General features: G+C 41.6%; 2 protein-coding genes across 3 annotated transcripts in view; both read left to right on the forward strand.

Annotated features, from left to right (window-relative positions):
• The window catches only part of LOC135492300 (vesicular glutamate transporter 1-like), an 87,334-nt gene extending 72,961 nt beyond the window's left edge, over positions 1–14,373 (forward strand). For both annotated transcript variants that reach the window (XM_064778674.1, XM_064778675.1), the window contains exons 3-12: positions 3,373–3,500; positions 5,096–5,210; positions 5,674–5,761; positions 6,666–6,752; positions 6,998–7,134; positions 7,266–7,415; positions 7,661–7,793; positions 9,456–9,566; positions 9,930–10,057; positions 10,216–14,373. In XM_064778674.1, coding sequence (XP_064634744.1) covers positions 3,373–3,500; positions 5,096–5,210; positions 5,674–5,761; positions 6,666–6,752; positions 6,998–7,134; positions 7,266–7,415; positions 7,661–7,793; positions 9,456–9,566; positions 9,930–10,057; positions 10,216–10,560 — 1,422 coding nt within the window. In that variant the 3' untranslated portion in view covers positions 10,561–14,373. The remainder of the gene's footprint in view (positions 1–3,372; positions 3,501–5,095; positions 5,211–5,673; positions 5,762–6,665; positions 6,753–6,997; positions 7,135–7,265; positions 7,416–7,660; positions 7,794–9,455; positions 9,567–9,929; positions 10,058–10,215) is intronic.
• Positions 14,374–14,887: 514 nt separating this feature from the next.
• Positions 14,888–21,256, forward strand: LOC135492642 (cysteine-rich secretory protein 3-like). Its single transcript, XM_064779208.1, has 11 exons — positions 14,888–15,077; positions 15,657–15,694; positions 16,865–16,955; positions 17,371–17,462; positions 17,859–17,949; positions 18,433–18,584; positions 18,880–18,965; positions 19,150–19,472; positions 19,652–19,753; positions 20,177–20,305; positions 20,673–21,256. Exons 1-8 carry the CDS (start codon positions 14,960–14,962, stop codon positions 19,160–19,162), a joined length of 681 nt encoding a protein of 226 aa, XP_064635278.1. The 5' UTR covers positions 14,888–14,959; the 3' UTR covers positions 19,163–19,472; positions 19,652–19,753; positions 20,177–20,305; positions 20,673–21,256.
• The last annotated feature ends 1,782 nt before the right edge of the window (positions 21,257–23,038 follow it).

Here is a 23,038-nt window from a genome sequence, read left to right on the forward strand (position 1 = left end):
GAATTATGTAACGACTGTAAATGTACATGTACACGGAAATGAAAAAGATCTTTTAACTAAGAATATGTTTGAATCTTGTCGGGATGATCACCTTAAATCAGCCATAGGAAGCGAAAGCTATCTTCCTTGATCATTTTCTACTCTGTAACAACCTCCCCAATCTCTTCCAACTTTGTGCCGCCGACCACGTACCACCCACAACCTCTGCCACACATAAAACTTGGAATATTACACTCTCTTGTAAATTATACGCTCATCAAGCTACATGGGTATTAAGTGATGTGACGTGTGGGCTCGAGATTGCTTAGAGAGTAATGAAAATGGATGAGAGATTTTAGGGTGACAGTGATGCATAACAAACTGGAGAAGATTCCTTTTCAATATCCATAATGGCAGCTCATGCATCCCATGACAACTATAGCGAGAGTCGGTGAACAATAACTCTCCTGTCCGTGGAGGATTGATTAGGTGGCAGCACTGTACTGTACAAACTCGTGGATACAGTTTCAAAAGAGTTGAACTCATCCCTTCGATAGCTTCTGTGAAGAGAATGTCAAAAGACCTATCCATACTTATGTACTTTAAGGTTCAATTTATCTGCTCCTGCTGTCCGCCTGGATTAGCGGCCACTCTGATTTTCATCGCCATCATGTGATTAGCACACATAGATGGCCACTAGTCATGCTACCACACCTGCTAATTAATTCTCCCTGCACGCAAACAACGGTAGTAATCCCCAGACAAGAGATGATAAAAGCCATCTACAAACAAAATGGCAAGAGAATCTACTCTTCCATTGGAGAGTGGTACAATGATAGTTGTAGTCGCCAAAGCAGAGGTGATATCAATGTACTCTGCCGTTGGAGGGAGGTCAGGTAAGAGGGTGCTGGGCAGTCGGATGCATTAGTAACAAACATCAGTCATACAAGAGGTATGATATTTTTAGTTACTTTCAGAACTCATTTGGAAAACAAATTGGACGAAAAGTATTTTCCAGCCTCACGAATCATCGAAGGCCCTTTTAGTTTTTCGGAATATCAAATAATGGAGTTGGTCATGTCAAAGTACTGCAATAGCATAAACATTGAAATATCTGATAGCTTCTTCCCTGACCTTATCAAATCTCGCCAAATACGAATTATAGCTTTGCCGAGTCACAAAACGACCAAAAGTCCATCTTATACAAAATACATACAGAATATCTGACATCAAAGACTGTATTTTTTACTGAATTGTAGATCTCATTCGCTGACCTTTCCGAAAGCGCGCTTCCATTCTTGACGCAAAAAACATGCAAAATATTAGTTCCCCGCCATATAAATGACATTCCCAGTTTGTCCATGAGATAAAAGTGCATGTTTGGCACTCATATAAGTATTTGTAATGATTACAGCATGAGGTCCCATCATGTGGACCAAATACTGGACAGCATCAGATTGGATGTCAAAGCCAACTACTGTTGGAGGATTTCGCAAGAAAAGACAAGAACATAAAAGGCGATTGTGATTGCACTGCATTGGAATTTTCCATTTAAAAGAAGAGTTGGAAAGTGCCTTTGTTGATAATAATAATGACAACGATGCCACCGATTTCAGTTTTGATGAAGAGAGTTATAAAATGTAGACTTTAGAACTTTATACGACTTTATCTTGACTCATCACTCGGGACAACGTACACCCACCAATAATTACGCCATTGATCGTTAAAAATGATTGTTTTGACCCTGTCATAATGAGCGTCGATGAATAACCTGAATAGAGTCTTGGCTCTGTTATCGTTTATACGAAATCTCTGCAGAATACGATGCCAGTCGCCTTTTTATGAACACTTTTGTAGGTCAACAACACCTTCCACCTGATTGGCCTAATGGGACACCTTCATCGCATTCAGTACATCACTGAGTAATCTGATAATGCAGTAATTAATTAGAGGGTCTTCCCACATTAACACCTGGATGAGCAATGATCAGTCAGCATCATTCACACCGCTATGAGTATGAATAGGTTGGTTGGCAAATAAATTGAAACAAGAACTTATTTCAGTGGCTTCTCTTCCGTATTCTGCAAGTATTCGGATTTAGATAAAATACGTAATACGCTGACTAGCGAAAACATAAAAAGTACTAACAATACGTGAGACAGCAGACACCTGTCTTAGCGTATGTATGTGTGCAAAGATAGAAAATGAGTATGGATTAGGTCCAGACTATCAGAATGCTTCCGCGCAGGCCTTAGCAGTTATTCACTATTGTTGGTGTTATTAAGAAATCGAAACCTCAATGTTACCGAGACCAAACATGGATCTATACTTGCCGAGACTGATAACGAAAGGGAAGACCTATAAGATCAGCGTGCCTTCACCAAGTCCTTTTGGCCGGAAATAATTTGGTTTCTGGCGACATTTCATTGGCCACTTGTTGCAGAAGCCTTATCAAATACTGGCAGTGGTGAAGCTTGCTTAATTGTGTGAAAAGGCAGACGAAAGAAGACATTGGGTATGGTGAGGCTGGATGGCTGTGGTATCAAGACTGCTGGTTTTTCCGTTAAGGTGTTTATGTTCTTGGCTGGAATTGGTTCTATGGAAGGCTCGGGGGGGGGTGACTGATTGATCAGCACTTTAAGGGAATACACTTCAAATTACAAGCGTGTCCCAGCAATGCTGTCACAAGTGAAGAAAACCAACCCCCTTCTTGGAATTAGCCACGGCCTGATGGTTCAAGTTAGGCAGGAAACCTAACCCCAGCTGTCTTGCCTCCATTTGTACGTATCCCCTTGTTTGACAGGCATGCCCATTAGGCCATCTTAGATGACAGCTAATATCTTGATAATCCGCACTTACAGAATGCTCAATGACCACTCGGGGAGTGTAAGAGTGACGGAGCGTTCCTTTGCGGTGGAACAGGTCAATGCGCGGGGCCCTGTTTGATTTACCGTGTTCAACACTCCCGGTTGAGGCGGAGCCTGAGGGAAATGCTTGGTGTTATCCGGTCGATAGTTGATGTGTTTGTGTTTGCTGTGTTGGTTGAATGGAAGTTAGATTTAAATACACGTACACATTAACGGGTCTCGCCACGCTCTCATCAATGTAGAGGCTCTTGCGGCAAGGTTCCGAGCATTCCATCATTGCGAATAGAATCGGATGCTCGTCAACACTGTTCTTCGGTGGTAAGTCGTGTCAATTGAAGAAATTACAAAGATACTATGTTAGAGTGTATACATAGAGTTATGGCCTGAATCCACCTGGGCCTTTCCTATTACAGTCAACCGTGATTCTTCTGATTCCGACCAATAGATATGTATATAAAGCGTCTCCCATTCTTGACAGCTCGCATTGAGTCCTGTTGCTTATGCTTCATCTTTTTTCTTATTACAGATAGAACACGAACCGGAGTTCGACTGGTCACCTGGGGTTATTGGGATGATTGACAGCTCGTTCTTTTGGGGTTATATCGTCACGCAGGTCCCTGGAGGGTATATCGCCTCCAAGTATCCAGCCAACAGGTTGGTAAACTTCACGTTTTAGATTATGTGGTTGATAGTAAGCTTCTTTCCAGGGCTCTGTCTCAAAAGCAATGCAGGTGTACCAATATAATGTACAATTTTGTTCTAAGATTTATAAGGTCCTATATACCACTGACCAAATCCTAGGATGCCCACATTAGAAACCAGTCGGAAGTATCTCCCATGACCATCCATCATGCTCACACCGACATGTAACATGATCATGCATGTTGAATCGTGTCTTCACGTTTCCTTTTGACACAGATTACACAAGCTTCCAGACCTTGAACTTATCCAAAATTTCGAATCCCCGACATAAGGAGTTACAGCCCACATATCAATCATGTCAAATCGTAGAGGGGCAAAGCCTTTGTGCTGCATTCCCCCGCGTGTTCCCTCACACGAGAACCAATACTCATAATCATATTATTCCCATTGCTAATTTGGCAGATTCGTTTGAAATATTACCCTCCGTCCTAATCCTGTTGATCACACTGATGACAGGGCGTGGGCAGAAGGGAAGAGCCGGAGAAAAATAGCAGCGCACTGACTAACTTCTTATATATGTAATAATTCTATGAATGCCTCATATAGAAGTGTACGTCAACTTTATCAGCAAATGCCAGCGAATTTTAATAGTGCCAACGCCATTCGTCAGTGATTTCTAAGGAAATGTGCTATCGCTGCTAAACATACCACGACATGTCTGTTGCTGTATTCAGCCCAAGTTGGCCAATATTATATGAAATGTACAGAGTATACACATCGAAAGCAAAGGTGTCGCAGTTGTCACACTAGGCTTTCCTGCCCTTTCCTGCACAAAGGAGAGATTTTGCTCTTTGGCATGTTCGCCATGTTTTTCGTAGATGCCTGCATGATAATTAACAGGTCTATATGAAATACGTTTGCAAACATTGCAAGGTTAGGTTGCGACCATTGGCTGAGCTTGTTCTGAACCAGAGATACAGCCTTTCCCCCTCATGTATAAGAAATTATTGGAATAAGTAATCTGCCTTTTGGCGAATTTAAAAGGATAAATCCTGGTCCTTTGATCTTCTGGAAGTCGGATTAATGGCGAGTCATTCATTCTCGAGTCACAAACATGTCATTCCAGAAGATCAAAGGTGCGCTTAAGATGAAAACTCATCTTTGGAACAAACAAATGGCTTCTGAAGATTTCTCCCAAGAATCCTTTAGGGGACGCCGAATGATTTGTCCCAAAATAGACAATATTGGTTAGATATGTCGTGAATAACATGTGTTCATTTCTTTCCATACCATTTACATCCTATCGTGGGTCATTTTTCAGGAGGGTCGGGGGTAATTCCGGCCAGGTGGTAAATCTTCGATTTTTTTTTATTTCCCTGATATTTCAAGGATAATACCCACATCATATGAAATTTAAGAACCACAGGACGGGTGTAAATCAGGTCGGCGTTGTAACATAGGTACAATGTTCAGCTCATTTGGTACTTCCGTCTGAATATGAGTTAGACGGCAGTGATATCCCAAGGGCTAGAATTACCCATGTTATTGTAATTTCCTGTCAGTTGATGCACATCCTTTCCATATTTCATTTGATGTTTCTTTTTCAGGGTGTTTGGGTGTGCTATAGCATCGACTGCTTTTCTAAACCTTCTAGTCCCTGGGGCGGCCAAAGTTCATTACGGTCTTGTAATGGCAGTCAGAATAGTTCAGGGACTTGTCGAGGTAAGGTATGAAAGGAGTAAATAAACTAACCTTTCAGCATGCCTTTTTGCTACCATGAAGGATGCAAATATTAAAAAAAAGATAATCTGGAAACGCCGTTCTACAACGACCAATCATCGTGAAAGTATGGATGCTCCATTTTAGAGCTCCCGAACCGCGAGAAATAGCTTGCCAAGAACTCAAGTTATTTGGCTTGGCGACAATGGTCACGAGACGAGACCTCAATGTCACATGTGGTGCAGACTCAAGTAATCATTCTCACTCCTTATGTCTAAATTGAAATCCATTAAAAGGTCAATTTACGCCAAGCAAATATCTTTCACCTGTTAACAGTATATTGTAATGTACTTTTAGAGGTGAACGAAATATTTTTGAGTGAATGAATATTCATAACTCTATTCCGTAACTTATTCAAAGTTGGGTTTATTTCATATTACATTTCAACGATAATTGATTCTTCCAGGGTACGACGTATCCGGCTTGTCATGGCATCTGGCGCCATTGGGCCCCACCTCTCGAGAGATCTCGTCTAGCTACGATATCATTTTGTGGTAAGTACGGCGATTCAGAAAGCTGTTTCAAAAGCTAAATTTCTTGCGCTGACCTTAGTTACGTTCTTCATTGGACAGGTGATGCTTTTTACCACCACATCCGACCAAACCTTTTAGATTTGATTCGTTCATTATCTAACACTGTCGTCATCACCTCATTGTCTTGGAAGGAGGAAAAAGAACACACGTATGAAGAGGCAATAGATCACATTCACTTCTATGAGGGTGTTTGTGTACTTGGTATTCCGGATCTAGTCACTAAGTTGCTAATAGAGAAAGGGATACTCGCACTGTATTCACATGACTCTCATTGATTGTTATTTCTACAAAATCGTGCACGATGATGAAAAGTGAAATAAATATACCCTACAATATCATACATAGAACTACCAGACTAGATTACTGGCCGTGGCTAATTAATTTAGCAACTGGAGACCGGTTCGTACACTATAGGAGCCATCTTCTAGTATTACTGGCTGATGAATTATCTCTGCATGTCACACAACATGAAATGCCGCTAGTCAGGGGTCGCAGTCCCGGTGTTTCTGCCTACCAGAGAGGCGGATGCCTGAGGTATCAGACTGGGTCGGCCAGCAATAACGGAAAACATGAAAAGGTTGATTTCAAGATTTGATTGAAGTTAGTAAGAGATAACAAGGACTACCGTTCCCTCCAAAAAAGTTAGTAATGGCTTTTGACAACACATAAGTGAACTTTACTGATAGAATTAAGTGCTTGTCCATAAACGTCAAAGATGTGGTCCATTGACGAACCAGAGCCATGTCAAAAAAGGCGTTACATCGGTCACTGTGACCGCGCGTCCAACTTCACCGTTACAGCCTCATCATAAAAATCACGACTTGTGAGCCTGATTGAGATGATCTTATGTATCTACTTCCTCTAGGTTCGTACGCTGGAGCCGTGCTGGGCATGTCGCTGTCCGGGGCCCTGACACAGTGGCTGGGCTGGCAAGCTTGCTTCTATTTCTATGGTGAGTATAATTCACCTTATGACAATCAACATGCATAGTACATGGATTATTCTTGTTATCTCATTTTCTCTTTAACCTTGTGTATATTTTGCATATGGCGATCTTCTCTCGTCTTCCCACAGGATAACCGTAACTGGATGTTCTGTGTGTGACTACAACAAATTGGTTGTTGTCAATTGTCTCACTTCCTCCTCTACTGTGACAAAATTCCGCCAATTGTTACATTCTTTTTCGCCTTTGTCTAGGTGCCTTTGGGTTGATATGGTTCTGCGTCTGGATGACCTTTTCGTTTGAGAAGCCTGCCACTCACCCGACCATCTCAGAGGAAGAGAAGATATACATTCAGACATCAATAGGGGAGAGCCAGTCGGACGCTGCTAAGGTGAGGCGAAAGGCCATCTAAAGAACCTGTCCGGCTATAACCTAACTTCAATTCATTATCGACTACCTTAGGAAGCACAAAGCCCGTACCCCGTTTATTCAATGGTCCAAAAGTTTTTTCTCTTCTTCCAGAATGCTAAGACTCCATGGAAGGCTTTCTTCACATCAATGCCAGTTTATGCCATCATCGTGGCTAACTTCTGCCGAAGTTGGTCTTTCTACCTTCTTATCATCAGTCAACCCACATACTTCGACCATGCTTTCCACTTTAACCTGCAAAAAGTAAGTTCACTCTTTCTTGAGTTGATGAATAATTCGAACTCGATTATTTGGGACCAGAGTGATTGACTTTCGTAACTGAGTTTACAGCAAGGAACAATGAGATGCCCAGTAAACTTCTTAAACACAAACGCTGCCGAAACATGCGTTCATGATGTACACATTCTCTTTTCCATTGTGTCATTCTAAAGAAACCATTTTCTGAATAAATGCTCTAAATGTTCGATCGTTGCACTGTTATTCTGCAGAGCGGTATCTTGTCAGCCCTGCCACATCTTGTAATGGCCACGATCGTACCAATCGGAGGCCAGTTTGCCGACTTCCTCCGCTATCGCCGCATTCTCACAACGACCAACGTCAGAAAGATATTTAACTGCGGAGGTAAGTGATTTTTGGTCCACTTTCTTTGCTGGTCGTATTCTCATTGATTACCAATTCTAAACCTCAATACAGAACTGTTGCTGATAACGGTGCCAAAACTACCTTTTTCTTTTTTCCGTCCTCCGTTAATCGGCAGTAACTGAGAAGGCGTGGCCTCTATTCTGTCCTCGCTATCATTACGCTATCCCAGCTCGGTAATCTAATCTAACCACTTAGCCGCAGAGTGGCTGTTCTCTCCTTCCTAATTATCCACCTGTCAATAATATCTGCAGGGAGACTGCAATAAATACGTTCATGAACAAAGAGAATGGGGACGGTTACAGTCTTGAATAGACGAACACTAATACAGCTTAGCATTAGCGGTAACATCTGGGAGGTGACCGAACATCTTTATTGGAATCAAAAGCGCCACATGAAAATGGAAAAGTCTTTCTTTAACGGAATACTCATCAATCTACATTTATTGATCGTCTCTGCTCTGTCTCCGATGATCTAGTGTTGCAGATTGCATTCCTAAAATAAAGAGTCCCCAAAGATAGTACAATGTACCGTCGTCTCCTTCTGTATTACTGTGCTAACTTCCAACAACATTAAACACCTCAACCTCAGAAGCCATCAAGAGACCTGTCTTTGAACACTTTCTTCCTTCGTCAGCTTTGCATAAATCTCACTAGGGCACTCTGTGCATTTCGCAAATTGCATTAACCTCTTCCAAGAATCCCCTAAAGCGCGTTTAAGACCGCGGTCATGGTACATCCCTCTGTAGTGACCGCGCTGCATCTCTCATAAGGCAGCCATCCAGCGCCTCGGTGATTAGATTTGTTTGTTGCTGAATATAATTTCGAGATCAAAGCCCTGGTCGGTGGATGGTTGATATATTGGTCTCTAAGGCGGATTAGTAGGAATTCTATGACTAGGGTATTGCGTAACTTTTTTGATGTTCCAACACTCCACACAGATAACCATAGATAAACGTAGAAACAGGGCTTAAAAAAGGCTGTTGCTGCAAAAGAATCATAACAAAATCGACATTACGAATGGTGATAGAAATACATGAATAGCGAGTTTACAAATAATAAAAAGGACGCACGTATTTTAAAACGCCCAACCTACCTCACCGAGAATAGGATGTACGATTTAAAGAAGAGTGTGGAAGGAATTCCGCAGTGCAATCCCGATTTAAGTACGTTTTTCACGTGAGGGCTTTGACGCAAATTGAAAGCGACGGTGGCTCCTGCGAGCAGGAAAGCTCCTTTATGTTGAGAGATCTTGACGGAAATGAGAACCGGCAGCCGTTCTTACGACGCCGGGGAGTTATCGCGAATATCCTACAAGTTACGATATGATGGTTATTGCAGGTGGCTTGGCTTCGATCTAATGCGACTTCAGCCTGGGTTCTGGTAAAGCGTGTCGGGAATGATTATTGTCATAATGCTCGGGGGATTATGTACAAGATATTGAATCTGAGTACAGGATTATTATTGCATTAAGTTTGAAATTCATTTTAGATTGAAGAGAAGTTTGTGAGCCAAAGTGAATGTTAAGTTGCGCGTATATCCCGGAGGGAGGGAATTTGATTATGTTGTTTTCTTTGTTGTATTTATGAGGACGTCACTTTCTTTGTTTGTTAATGCAGTTAATTAAACGCCAAATTTATTTCAGGTTTTGGTTTGGAGGCTTGTTTCCTCCTGGGAGTGGGATACACACGTGACACAGCGACAGCCATCACATGTCTGACTATAGCAGTGGGATTCAGTGGCTTTGCCATCTCGGGTAGGAACCATAGATTTTTTTAAACAAAAGTTCATCAAAATAATTTGTCAATTGATTTGGCTACTTAAAACGGCAAGTTTTCGTTTGAAGATGCTCCTACAAAAGACGTTTCAATGCTCCTTGGGCAAGAAATATTCAGACTCTAGAGTCGAACCGAAGCCAGCAACGACAACAATCTCGAAGCGTGAAGCGAATTTAGTAGGCAATTTGTGTATCAATTCAGTGTTAGTGTAACCATCTGGTATGACCATATGCGACGCCCATATGAACACGGTGCCTTTTTGAAGACAATTATTGGCAGCAACATTCCTTCAATACATCTATTCATCTTTTAACCATCCAATGGGGTATCCTTCGTTGCAGGTTATAACGTAAACCACCTTGACATAGCACCCCGGTACGCCAGTATCCTGATGGGCCTCTCGAACGGCGTGGGAACCCTCTCCGGCATGTTCTGTCCCATTGTCGTACAGATGCTCACGAAGAAAAAGGTAAGTATCAAAGGTACACAGCACCACTGAATCTGTTAAGGCATACCTCCATTCCATTTACAAAACAGGAGTTCGTTGAAGAACTGTGTCTGAGGATAACATGCATTCTTTTGAACCTTCACATCATGGATACTTCACTGATTTTTTTCACTTTTCAGACTTCGAAAGAATGGGAGACGGTGTTCTTAATAGCGAGCATAATTCATTTTTGTGGAATTGTGTTTTACGGTATATTTGCGTCCGGTGAGAAGCAGCCGTGGGCTGATCCGAAAGAGGACGAGTACCCCCAACAGACACTCAAACCCGATCCGAATATGGACAACGGTTACGGTACCTTAGGGGACAGTACCCTAGGTGACGACTACGGATACGGGGATGACAAGACTAAGATCACGTACGGAGCACTTGATAACATTCCAGTTTATCAAACGAAAGAGCATTCAGTTCAGCCAGCAAATAAAGAGGATTACATGAACGGCGACATCAATGATAGAGATATATGATGAAACTGCAATAAGGATAAACTGATTAGCTCGAGGGCTTGGGATTTGGAGAGACTGGTAATCGAATCAAGTTTGAGAAATAAATCAAAACTGTTCAGTTCTCTTGTGACAGGTTTACAATAGGCCAATAGTAATCAAATATATTGTGACAACTGTAGATGAATACTAAGTGATAGATTGAGATAGCTTCAGTGAGCGCTTGCCATAAACCTTGCGCATTCGTGTGGTGCGCTACTTTGTGAATTGGTCTTGTTGTGGCGAAGAATAAACAGCCCAAGATTGATGCATAATGCAGCTCCGAGTGGGGGACGTCTTGTGTAATGTATAATTTGTGCGGGGTCGTGCAAAGGCAAAGACGCCCTCTTTTCAGAAGACATCCAACTAGACCTGTAGCAATGGAAAAAGCTATTGGCTTCGCTTGTTGATGGGACATTGGTACCGTGACTCAGAATGTCTAAACTAAACTGGTCTTTGGTGTTAGATCATAGACTTTTCAGTCAACACTCGAGAGTCAACAGCGTGCAGTCGAGGGTCATAGGGCAGACATCGCTCCCAGCCGGCCAATCATCATTTGCCAGACCCATGAAGGTACTCACAAGCTCGCTACTAGTATATTTGGCGAACAAAACCTCACACCGAAAGAGCATCGAATATATTGAGCCAATTTTGCAAGTGGGTCACTCGAACATTTGCTATAGTTGCTCAATGAATTGAGGATAACTATGAGCACTTAAGCGAATGAAAATGGCAGAATTTCAAATAACCAGACACGAATACACAGACAGCAAACATACATTTCGGCACCACATTTCGTTCCTACTCATCTTCAACTTCGCTTTTAGCAACCCCCTGTTTACCCCAATACCCACAACTACCACCACTAGCTTTGCATTAGATCAGCGCAACCTCTAGTGGCCGAATGCATCCATCGTATTGTGATATTTACGAGCGTGTTAGATGGCAAATTGTTCTCAATCTAGTCAGAAAGAAATCTGTAACGTGACTTGCAAATGAAATACTGTGCTTTTAGAAAATTTACAAAATTCTAGAACTACTGATTCCAAGGCGCACCTCTGTTAACTGGACTGTCAATCTTAGAACGTCCTCAAGCGCTTAATGCTGGCTTCAATGCGGCGTTATGCATGTACCGGGAACACTGTTGAAAGTTCGTAGCGTAAACTCTAATTTGATAGATACAGTAAACTTACTTTGTACATAAGATCTACTCTGTACATACAAATGTATGTACGCACAGATATCTGGAGTTGAACTTTGAACTCTTGGTTGTTGTTGCCCTCTGATGATGGTTGTCGTGAAACCCCTCAAATATCGTAGGTTGTGAGGAGCGGGGAGCCGCGCCATACGTATCTAGACGCCATGTACGGGTACGCGGCTGTATTTGTGTGTACGATTATGTAGTAGAATATCGGAGTAGCTTATAAAGTAGTAAATGCAATATTTACACAAGCATTTTTGAGGAGATGATAGTCTGTATGCTTGATTTCGGATGGCTTTTGCCTTCGATAATGAGAGTAAGTTATTAACATGTGATTCTGATTATCTGGGAGGACAATCAGGACTCATTACGCATTAACGTTCGCAGCTTTCGTCACCATCTGGAAGGAGAACCACTTAATCGTAAAAGCACCCTGATATAGTCCCAGTACCTGCCCTCAAGTGACAGCTTTTGGATGTATGTAAAATTCTCGTATAATCAAGAGGATCACATAGACTTATAGAAAGCTAGATATATGCAGCAATTTGCCAAATTGACATTTTAGGGAATTACATCAACTGCTAATTATGCCATTGCATTTGGGCAAAAAATTCTCTTCCATAAATGTAAATCGTTTGAGATTTGCCACCATGTTATGATGAATAATATCAGAAGTTTATCACCAATTAACTACTGATACATACACTGGTATACACAGACGTATGCATGTGCATGCATATTACATGCACACATCGGGCAATGTACATTATCATCATCCCGCACGTACACGTACATGCTATAGTTTCACGTACAGGCTCACCGTTCCAAAATATCATGTATAATTTATTGAATTGTAAAAAAGTTCCATTGCATGTGATATTATGTACTTGAGTTGTCCTATATGTCGTCGTTTCAAGCAGATTCACTGGAATAGAAGTTGCAACTAAAGTAACTGCATTTCGTAGGTACGTTACTGTTGTACAGTTTTAGTTAAGTGCAAATACGGAGTAGGATCACACGTTACAAGGGGTTCGTTACAGCGGTGACGTAATATTTTTTTGTGATAATTGAAAATATATATAGAGTAGGTTAGTTTGTTTATACTGGCATATAATGTATAAAAATAAAGTATATCAACGGTCAAAGCGTGATGTGAACATACATAAGGTAAATTATCAAATGTATTTACGTTTTTTTGGAAAGCAATGTTGTCTGGTTGCAAATTGGGGGTCAATTATGTTGGGTTTGTCGTTTTGATTGTATCCGGTTGAAATAGTTGATGCAGCGAAAGGTCTTTGGCTTGTTACCAGTCAAGACTTACACACGAAGCGGCAATGGCTATTCTACCAACAACAATTCGTGTTGCTGGTACAGCCTTCACTGCTAACCATAATTATATGAGGAAAGTAATGTCTGGGAAAGAGTTTCGTCGACTTCAAAAGACAAAAGACTTATGATCCTTGCAACATTACCATTACCAACGGAAGCTTGACGTATAAGAGCCGTGTAAAAAGAAACTGAGGAGACAGACGCTGAGCTATAGATGGACTGAAAGCACTGACACAGAAATAGTACGTGACCTTTTCGGTACTAGGTACCTTAAAACGATATCCCATCATAAATTGGGCATATTAATGACGGCATCATTAGTAACAAATCAAATCATGTGTATTGGTTGAGTTGTGTCACCAGTTGAATGCATATCATTGCAGGATCTATGAGGAAGCAACCGTTAATATCGTCTGCTTCCTTGTATCCTTTGCGCCATGTTAATATTCGATAATTCTAAATTATCTTATAAAGGTGAAATTAATTGTTAATTGTTGTTATTCACCAATGTTTATTTATACTATTATGCAAATTCTTCATTTAGTTGACTCTCTGCATTTTAAGTAGATCTTAGAAAAACCTCACTTCTTGCCTATCTAGTTTACATTATATCGGATGTAAGGAAAAATGAACCTTAAAGGGCGTTGTCGTGAGAAGTGTTTCACTTAGGTGAAACCTCTACATATCAAAATGCGTTACATCAAGTCCCCTGCTTTGAAACACATCAAACAAAAAAGAATCGACCTGGCTCGCCATGTACAAGTATACTGGTACATGCATTTGGTACGTATTGGGACCGAGTACTGCATCGTCGCATCTCCCTACAGTTTTCACAAATATGGGGACGTTAAACCGGTGGTTAGCTAAGCAAGTATGAAACAAACACTGTCTTTCCGATTGTGATGTTTATAAAAGTCTTTCAGCCTTCGCTATCGTCACCAGATTCTCTCCAATATGTTTCCAACAGCAATTGTTGTAGCTTACAAAATATATTTATAATCTTGACACGTTTTGTTTTGTGCTCTGTTGAAAGGCATACTTCCACGTGCCCGATTTGTAAAATTGATGCGTTCTGTTCAATTAGAATTTTCCTTTCCGCATTGCCGTGTAGTCCATGCATGCATAGCCTCATATCATTATAACAGTAGACCATATACACGTAGTTGATGATTGTAACATGGCGATAATTATAGACCCTAATACTATTTTCTTTGTAAAGAGAATGATGAGTTAAATGCAATAAAGAAATGATCGCAATGACCAAACTAGTTAATTGGTTCCATGCTCTTGTTTTTTTTGAGGCGACATATTTTTTCATTGTTACTGGTGGACAACTATTGATATGACTGACCTACATGATTCACTACAAAGCTAGTGGAAAACGGCAACTAATAACCACGTCATTATGGTCTGCAACCGATCCCCTGCTCCAATTGGTGATATTGAAGGCTTTATCCACTGTGAGACCTTAACCTAAACATCAAAAGCTTTACATTCGGGTATTCAATGGAAAAGTTAGGGAGTTTTTGCAAAGCTCCCAAAAGTCCATCGTTATCATAGGTCAAACAATAATATGGACGTTGGTGATTCAAGAGATTTTCGAAAAGTTCCTTATGATGGCATCGAGGAAGAGAAACAGAAGTTTAAAAAAGTCTTCTTTTAAGCTGTCATAATGGCTATACCGAGGCAAATTAAAATATCAATTGACAGTAGCCTACTTTTCTAAAGACCGCGGAAATGTTTTGGAGACGTATCATATCATCATTGACCGACAACCGAGGAGAGAACAGATGACAAAAGTCGTGATTGGTGGATCCCAATTAGGTAGAATAAGGACAGTGTGTTGATTCGTTCATGATCACAGGTCAGAGAGCATCAACGGGTGACACTGGGAGCAAGTCGAAGGACATCAGCGATCATTACACGGACTTATTGTGCCACGAAAGCAGCAAAATGATACCGTGGCTAAAAGGTAAGATTTCTTTTCACGAATTCTGTATGTTTGTCAGCCTAGATCAAAATACACCACAAAGTGAATGATTTCCCAATGGTTTCCATAAAATGATGACCCGGTCGTCTGTGCCAGGCCCTCCGGGATAAACGCCAATGTGGATGAAAACACTCTATTTTCAAACATATTGGTCCAGTTATTGCTTAACCTCCACTGACTCAAAGACAAGCGCAAAAGGAAGAGCAAGCGAGCAAACTTAGTGCTTTTGTGAGATGTTCCAGTCTATGGGTCGATTACGTGGCTCAAGCACTCCTTGAGGTCCGTTCGATATTTTTGCTTTTTTGCAGCCTAACCGCGTACATGTATCCGTACCTGTGCAATATCACAGGCATAAGTACAGTAGTGTTATTGCCAATTCATTACTTTTAATGAAATCTAGACAAGAAAGCAACTCATGGTTTATAGAAATTAAACGATGGCATCAAAAGATGGTGGGAATATTGATCTTCCGAAACTGTCTTAGATCGGCAAAACTTGTTGATGGACAACCCCCATGTTTTGCACTCTTTAACCTCTGACACACAGTCGTCTGCTTTTCAGGCTTTCTGTTGGTTGCGTGTGTCTTTGCCAAAGCACAGGTGAGTACCGAAAACAAGATTTCGTTTCACATTCTTTAGGTATGATAGACTTCTTACTAAGATTTATTTCCGTTTTCCAATTACAAAATATGTTTGTGAAACATTATGCAAACTACTTTTACTGCCTAGTTAACTATTAATTCTAAAGAGAGAAACTTTGGTGTTAACAGCAGACACGACAACACGTGATCTTAATCTCAAACTTTCACACCTTAAGTGAATCGTTCAATGATTGCTTGCTTGTCGCCACTAACGAAGGCAATTAATTGAAAGTTGTAACCAAAAGAACCGATCATGCTAGGAGTTCCCGATCTTCAATCGGCACCATACTGTTCGGGACACTTATCGCATCTGCTTCAGAGAGCTAACTGTCACGGGACACATGCTGTCGTAAACTCACTGATCAGAATTGCTTTCAATTCACCCATACAGTATACATTGTCGACAGGGCTGAGTGGCCTGATAACTCTACGATACCTGGGCGGGCGGGTCGCAACTGAATGATAATTACGGCAACCACGACCGGGCCAGGGAGTCAATGTCACAAAAACCTCATAGGGACACCCCTACCTGTTGTATATTGACCAGCCAGACAACAAACTTGAGTGCAAACCTTGATACTTTTCATAGCCTAATGACACCTTTGACCTGCACCAAGCGATACGTTTTGTCTTTCTCAGTAGGACGACATATTTCACGGTTATTCTCTCACTCTGTTTATCTACTCGGATGATTGCGTTCGTCTATCACAAGCTAACCGATCTAAATGAGAGGCCTGTTTTTCGATTAACAAATGAAGCTCTATATGTTTATGTTCGAGATTGCAAAACATTTGTAATGTTAATGAAGATTTAACAACTTAACAAATTGTATTGAAGAGATTCAAAATGCGATTCGGGTATTGTGATCACCAAGTCTATGTCTTACATTTTGTAAATAATGTTCATACGTTTTTCTGGCTTATGTTTAAAACTGTTCGTTGAACGAGAGGTCATTGAACATCTGAAGATGATTGAACTAAAATACCCTCACACTGAAATCTACTGAAAGTCACCAATGATCAATAGTGAAATATATTCCCCACGATCAATGCCGAAAGATATTTGTCTGATAAAAATCAGCTATCCCTGCTTTTAGCTTTCGGGTGAGATATCAAACCTTACTTTTCAGGCTACTTGTGAGCCGAAGTTTTCAGCGGGGATGCCGAACAAACCAAGTGCAGCTATTTCATCGGCGTGTTTGGAGGCTACAGGGACTGGCTGTAGGTGTTATTTCGTTTGGTTCTTACTCTTCGTCATTAGGCAGATTTGCAAACGACGAAGCACGAAGTACATCCTCGGTCTGCGGTATCATCAAGACCGGCGCTAATTCGTTTCCGCTACACGACCGTAAATCATCTTTTACACTTAGTTGTAAGAGGAATCTCACTGTAAAGCAATACTTTCCTTACAAACACCGTTCCTTGAGGCCGGCTTTATGTTAGGATCATCTTATAATATCGTACAGTAACACATGTACATACATTTGATTCAAATTTTCGGCCCAGGTTCTATGGCCAATAAGCTGCCTGTCCCAAATGACAGGTATATGGGAATTAAAACTTATCAGATAAAAGAAAGCAAGACTAGTGTGTCTACCAGGAACTATATGTAAAGATAGATATTTCTTTTCAAAAGCTGTGAGTGATGCCGATAAGAAGGTGATAGTGGAGGAACACAACAGATACAGGAAGAACGCCTCACCCAAGCCTGGTAATATGCAGTATATGGTAAGGAACGCTGCAGATATAGTTGAACTAGTGTCTATTTAGCGCATAGCTTCCGAATGCGTAGCCTAGTAGGCTGTACACTTGATTTTCAACAAGCCAACAGGCTCCGAGACGATAGCATTCTTTGATAATGTGCAGTGACCATGCACGTCAAGAAGACGACAAGTTCACTATAAACGGTTTGTGTGTATCGAAACTTTGTAAGTCAAGATGAATGAATGCCTCAAGTAATTATGATTAAACTTCTCCTGAAATGAAGAAAATGGAAGCAATCTCAAAGGTTTAATACTGAAATAATCGTGCAGCCAATGTTTGATGCATTCAAGCTTTACACGGCTCACATAGCAATTTGTTCTTATTCTAGTCTTCAGCTGTGAATTTAACTTCATGTTGCAGGTTTGGGATGATGAACTAGCTAGCGTCGCCCAAGGCTGGACATCGACCTGTCCCAGTGGTCATGATACGGGTCCAGAGAGGTACATACCCGGTCAGTATGCATTCGCTTCTGTAAAGTTTGTTTATTATAGTGTCACCCTAACTAAAGGGCCAGCCAGCTTTAACTTAGGGGACACTCTTTACTACCAAAGTCCTATCTCTAATGCCAGGTGCCTGGCTAGAAGGCAGTTTGTACCCTATTACCGTGACCACAGTGTGCTACAAGTCTATCGTCTTATTTCTAATAGTAAATAGCGAATTGTTTTCATTCAGAATTCATTTTAGTGAATGTCGTTTCTAGTGACATCTCTGAAGAACTATATTCAGCTACAAAATAATGATAGAGAGCATTTTGGCAGTGCCCTGGTGTGGACTGGGCAGGAAAGTATGTTTATGGACTGATCTTGCAAGTACCAACTCGGGTACCATCAACTCTCAACACGAGTGACATCTCTTGAAGAAAAGAAGGTTAGGCTGTATCTGCTTTAGGTAGACTCGCTATTAGTAATATCAACAATTTTTGTCCTTTTATTAGGTCGCGGGTGGAGTGGCCAGAATATGTTTTCCGGAACTTCCGGGGATTATACCTGGTCTGATGCCATTAAATATTGGCACAGTGAAGTGAAAGACTTTGTCTATGGTGATGAGTCTTCCATCGGCGGCCGTGACACCGGACACTACACACAGGTAAGCAAAAGGAAATGGACAATCTCTGGTGAGGAGCATCTAAAAAAACTGAACCCTTGTTTGTCTGGGGAAGGGTCGACGAAAATTGCAACGTCTGTTCGTATCTTGCCAGAAGTTCAGGAGGCTGACACCTTTGGTGGTTGTCACTAAAAAACCTCGTTATATCACTAACTTATCGTTAATTCAATGGCGCTATCTCCTTCAGTTTAGACCGCTAGACCTGTCTACCTATCTAATTATAACGTTAACGTCACATCAGTGACTAAGTTGTTTTATCGACTCTTGTCTCTTTCAGATTGTCTGGGCGTCCTCGGCGAAGATTGGGTGCGGATTTGCCAAGTGTTCAGGAACAGACAACTTCATCTGTAACTATATGCATGCGTAAGTAGTTGAAATTCCGTTGAAGTAGCCGTGTTGTCAAATGAAAGCGAGTTCGTTTTAGAATATGACCAGTCACAATTAATCTTTGTACATGTAGTATAAGTTTGTTGTTGTTTTGTCACACGATATATTCTGCTTTGTTCTAGAATTGAGCTATAATTTTTGTTCGTCTTTTTTCTTTCAGTCAGGGAGGGTGAGTAGGAACATTGTTAAGATGACTGACGGGAAGAAATAGTAAATACCATAACCGCTCACGGACATCAAGTAGCATAGAAATTTGCGCAAAATTTAAATCATTTATTTTAACTTCACATATCATCTCAAAATTTACCACCATGCGTTTATGCAGGATAAGAGGCTTGCTTATTGAGGCGTTTTTTCAAATTTTGTTTCCCTGAAGCCCTAACCTGAACAAGCCTTATGTCAAGTGGGACGACCTGCCTGCTGATAACTGTGTCAAGGCCGCTACAAGTACCACAACCAACCATTGCGTCGACGGAGTCTGCGGTATGTATCAAAGACGAGTTACAAATAGACGGGTAGGCAAATGGGAGAAAGGCGAATTTGGCGGCACTACCTTTTACCTTAGATGACACTGCTATTGCTTTGCAAATATTCCATACTCTCTTCGGATGTGACTAGTCTCATTTATCAAATCGTAAAAATCTTAATGACTGTGCTTTCAGATTGCGGTGGTATGGTTTGCTACAACGGTGGTCGACTGGATCTCTGTACATGCACATGCACCTGTGCAAGCAGCTACACAGATGTCGGAGCCAACTGTGGCCGTACGTATAAGATGTTTTCATTTTATGATCGATCGCATCTGCAAATCTGTTTTGGAATAAAGGGGCCATAGCCGAAAGACCTATGCTGCACATACGGCGCTTTGGTTCTGACCCGTTCATGATAGGCTGTAAGCCAGCAAGAACACCAGTTCAAATAACACTTTCCATAATATTGCATTGGCTCGTATCAAACTCCTCGAACTTACATAATGAAGGTTTTAGCAATACTAATTTATAGGCAGGATGGCAAGTTGTGGGACTAAATATGCAGGTTTAACAAACCTTCTGAAAGACAAAATACGAAAGACTGTGGTGACATCAAGTCAATGACACGACTCTAGATCATCTTCTATACTTAGTACCAGTGCAGAGGAATCGGTCGCTTTAAACCCTACCCTAAACGAATTGCCTTATCCGTTTCAGTTACCTGCGCCAGTATAACATCTAACCAGGCTGGTTGTGGAACAGACCAATTAACCGAGGCTAATTGCCCGCGGTATACGAATCTTTATTACGACTGCCCACACATGTGTGGAACCTGCAGAGGCAACTGTACGTATAGTTCAATCCAAATGTTCAGATTCTTTCTAACTATATCCAGTCACATGACAACAATCAATAGGTGAAAAAATACATGGAAGGGGCATGGCAGTGTTGGAGAGTTCGAACTGCCGGATTCCTGAATTCGCCCCGACTAAGCATCTCGTGCATACTTGCAGAGTCCGAGCTGATCCAACATCGTCATTGACCTCGTTGTCTTTGGATAAGACTTGTTGGTTTAGCCCACGAAACTGACCTGCGGACCGCATAATGAATTACCAAAAATAAATGCAGCTTGGAATTGTCGAGCCTTCTTGAAATGGGTCTATTCGCATATTGCGCAGATGAAGTTCTGATACCGTACATCTTATTGTAACAGATGCTGATAAATCGAATCTTCCCCCTGGTACATCTGGTGGAAAGTGTGGTGGAGGGATGAGCAACTGCGGTGGACAGACGACATCGGGAGGGGGCTGGATAGGTAAAAGTACCGATACCGCCACCGGTTCCGGCGCAGGCTCTGCTGAGATCGTCAATCTCCAAACTTATGTCGTTCTTGCAACCATCGTTTTAAAGTTGATATAGCTGTGAAAAATGTTCATTTGTCCTGTCTTATAACCCTGGCTTCGCATGGAAGTTGATAGGTAGCTATGTTTGGCACTGGATCATCGGTTGTCGCGAAAAACACTGTTGTCTTTCGATGGATTTTCTGACGGATCGCCAGCCTTCGTTATGTTAGGAACTTTCAACGATAGCTTGGCAGCCATAACCAATTGATTTTCGGAGAATCCAGTCTTAGACGATTGTGACGTTAAGGTGAAGGTTTGGACTACAGATGGCGTGCGGGGCGTATTGACACAATAACATCGGAAGGAGTAGACGTACATAATGTGGCTTGGCCTGAGAAATAATAGTACATAATGTCAACAAATATATTTGGAGAGCCTGTTTTCCTACACAATATTATCAGAAATATTTCCTACCCCCTACCCCCACTCCCCACATTCCCAATAAGCCTGATTGTGGCCTAGACAGTCTCAATCTGCTGAAGAGACAGTGGGCAGCCATCGATTGGCTTTCGGCGTCGCAGAGCCACCAAGCCCAAATCGGTCTGGTTGTGACTAGCGCGCATGAAGCGCTTGGTCGACTAGCACCAAGAGCGACTCCTTGGAAATGGCTCGGAGAAGCTAATACAGATTTTGCCTTATTGAGACGCCCCCCCCCCCCCCACACACACACACACCGTGTTGAAACACGGTGGCGCTACTATACCCGATTCGGTCTGGTTGTGACAGCACGTACGAACGTGATACAGTCTTGTGAACATTGTTTGAATACCAAGCGGGATATGGTGGTGATTGCTAGTCACCTGGTGTTTTACTTACAAATTGCAACATTCTTTCACGTTATATGATCCCTTTTATCAAATTCATTTCACGTGTTAACACTGCCGAGCACTCCTGGAGAAAAAATAAGATTGTTTCTCCAGGAATGGTCAGCAGTGTACACGCCCTATGTATAATCAACATACACGATAATTTATCTAGTTTTTATAGTAGGCGACTTCAGTGGTATTTTTAGATAGGTACATCTCGTCATTTTATAAATACAACATATGTCATCTAACATGTCAGGATACTGATGTTCAGATGACGCCATACTCGTCACAGCGTCGTCCCACAGTGCGTGGTCTCACTGTTAGCATCACTGTTCGTCTTCAGCAGTCCCCGTCGCAGAGCTGGGTCAAACCTGCCCGGTTTCCCGTAAACTAGCCCCCGGGAATATACCCACGAGGTCTTATTCACAAAGGACAGAAGAAAGTACGAAAGGGTAAAACAGGCACCATTGGAAATAAATGCAAATAACAGTACCACTGTCAAAACCCAAAGTGGAAAAGGCACGCCGAAACTGTACACCAGGTTCGTTATCCAGAATAGGCAGTATGACGTCCACACTAGAAAGAACGCGGGATCTGGAGCAAGGCTGATGTTTTTTTCGAACTCCGAATAGGCCATCCAAGAGCTGACGTCGTTTGCGTCGAAGCAGACGCAGTGTAGAACGTAGGATGAGATGATGGTGAGGAGGGGCAGCAGCAATGAGGTACCTATTCCGATGATGATGAAGATCCAAAGGCCTCCTGTGTCTTGCGTGAAGTCAAGATTGCAGTAGGTTGCTTCTGGAATTGAAAATTAATTGTAATTATTCAATGTTTGTCTGAGATGAACATGAGCAAGAGAGACAGAAAAACTATGCTGAAAGAGAGGCTTATTTCGTTAATTAAGTCGCCTGAAGCTGAGCAAACACTGCAGCATGTTGGCTTTGGAATAGACCATCAGGATATTGCTTCAGTTTTTATCATAGCCTCAGTCAGCAAACACTAGAGAGATCTATCTTAGTGAATGTGCTATACAAAGGGTAGGGCTTTATTTCTTTATCAATAGAATTCTGAAAGAAACTGCAACTGACGATGGTGTCACTCAAAACGAAAACCTGGTCTGCCTAATCGGGTGTATAATCCAGAGGAGCCACACCTTTAGGATGTCGAGGATTTCCAAAGAACTAAAAAACAACACTTTTCTCTTACCTTGGAGAGGGATCATCAGATCCCTGTATAAGCTAAGTTCACCTTGCCGCAGATAGACATTCATACTCTCACTGATATTCCACAAAGCATAGCTTGTGTTGAACTGTGAATCGAACTCTTCCCAAGTTCTGTTTAACAAGCTACTAAAATTTGTGGCATTC

This window comes from Lineus longissimus, chromosome 8 (assembly GCF_910592395.1).
Source record: "Lineus longissimus chromosome 8, tnLinLong1.2, whole genome shotgun sequence".
NCBI classification, from domain to species: Eukaryota; Metazoa; Nemertea; class Pilidiophora; order Heteronemertea; family Lineidae; genus Lineus; species Lineus longissimus.

Excerpts from the sequence above, each read along its gene's own strand:
- LOC135492642 (XM_064779208.1), top strand. The coding sequence starts at position 14,960 with ATGATCACAGGTCAGAGAGCATCAACGGGTGACACTGGGAGCAAGTCG. Across the intron at positions 15,078-15,656 it reads AATGATACCGTGGCTAAAAG|GCTTTCTGTTGGTTGCGTGT; the intron begins GTAAGATTTCTT and ends TCTGCTTTTCAG. Across the intron at positions 15,695-16,864 it reads GTGTCTTTGCCAAAGCACAG|GCTACTTGTGAGCCGAAGTT; the intron begins GTGAGTACCGAA and ends CTTACTTTTCAG.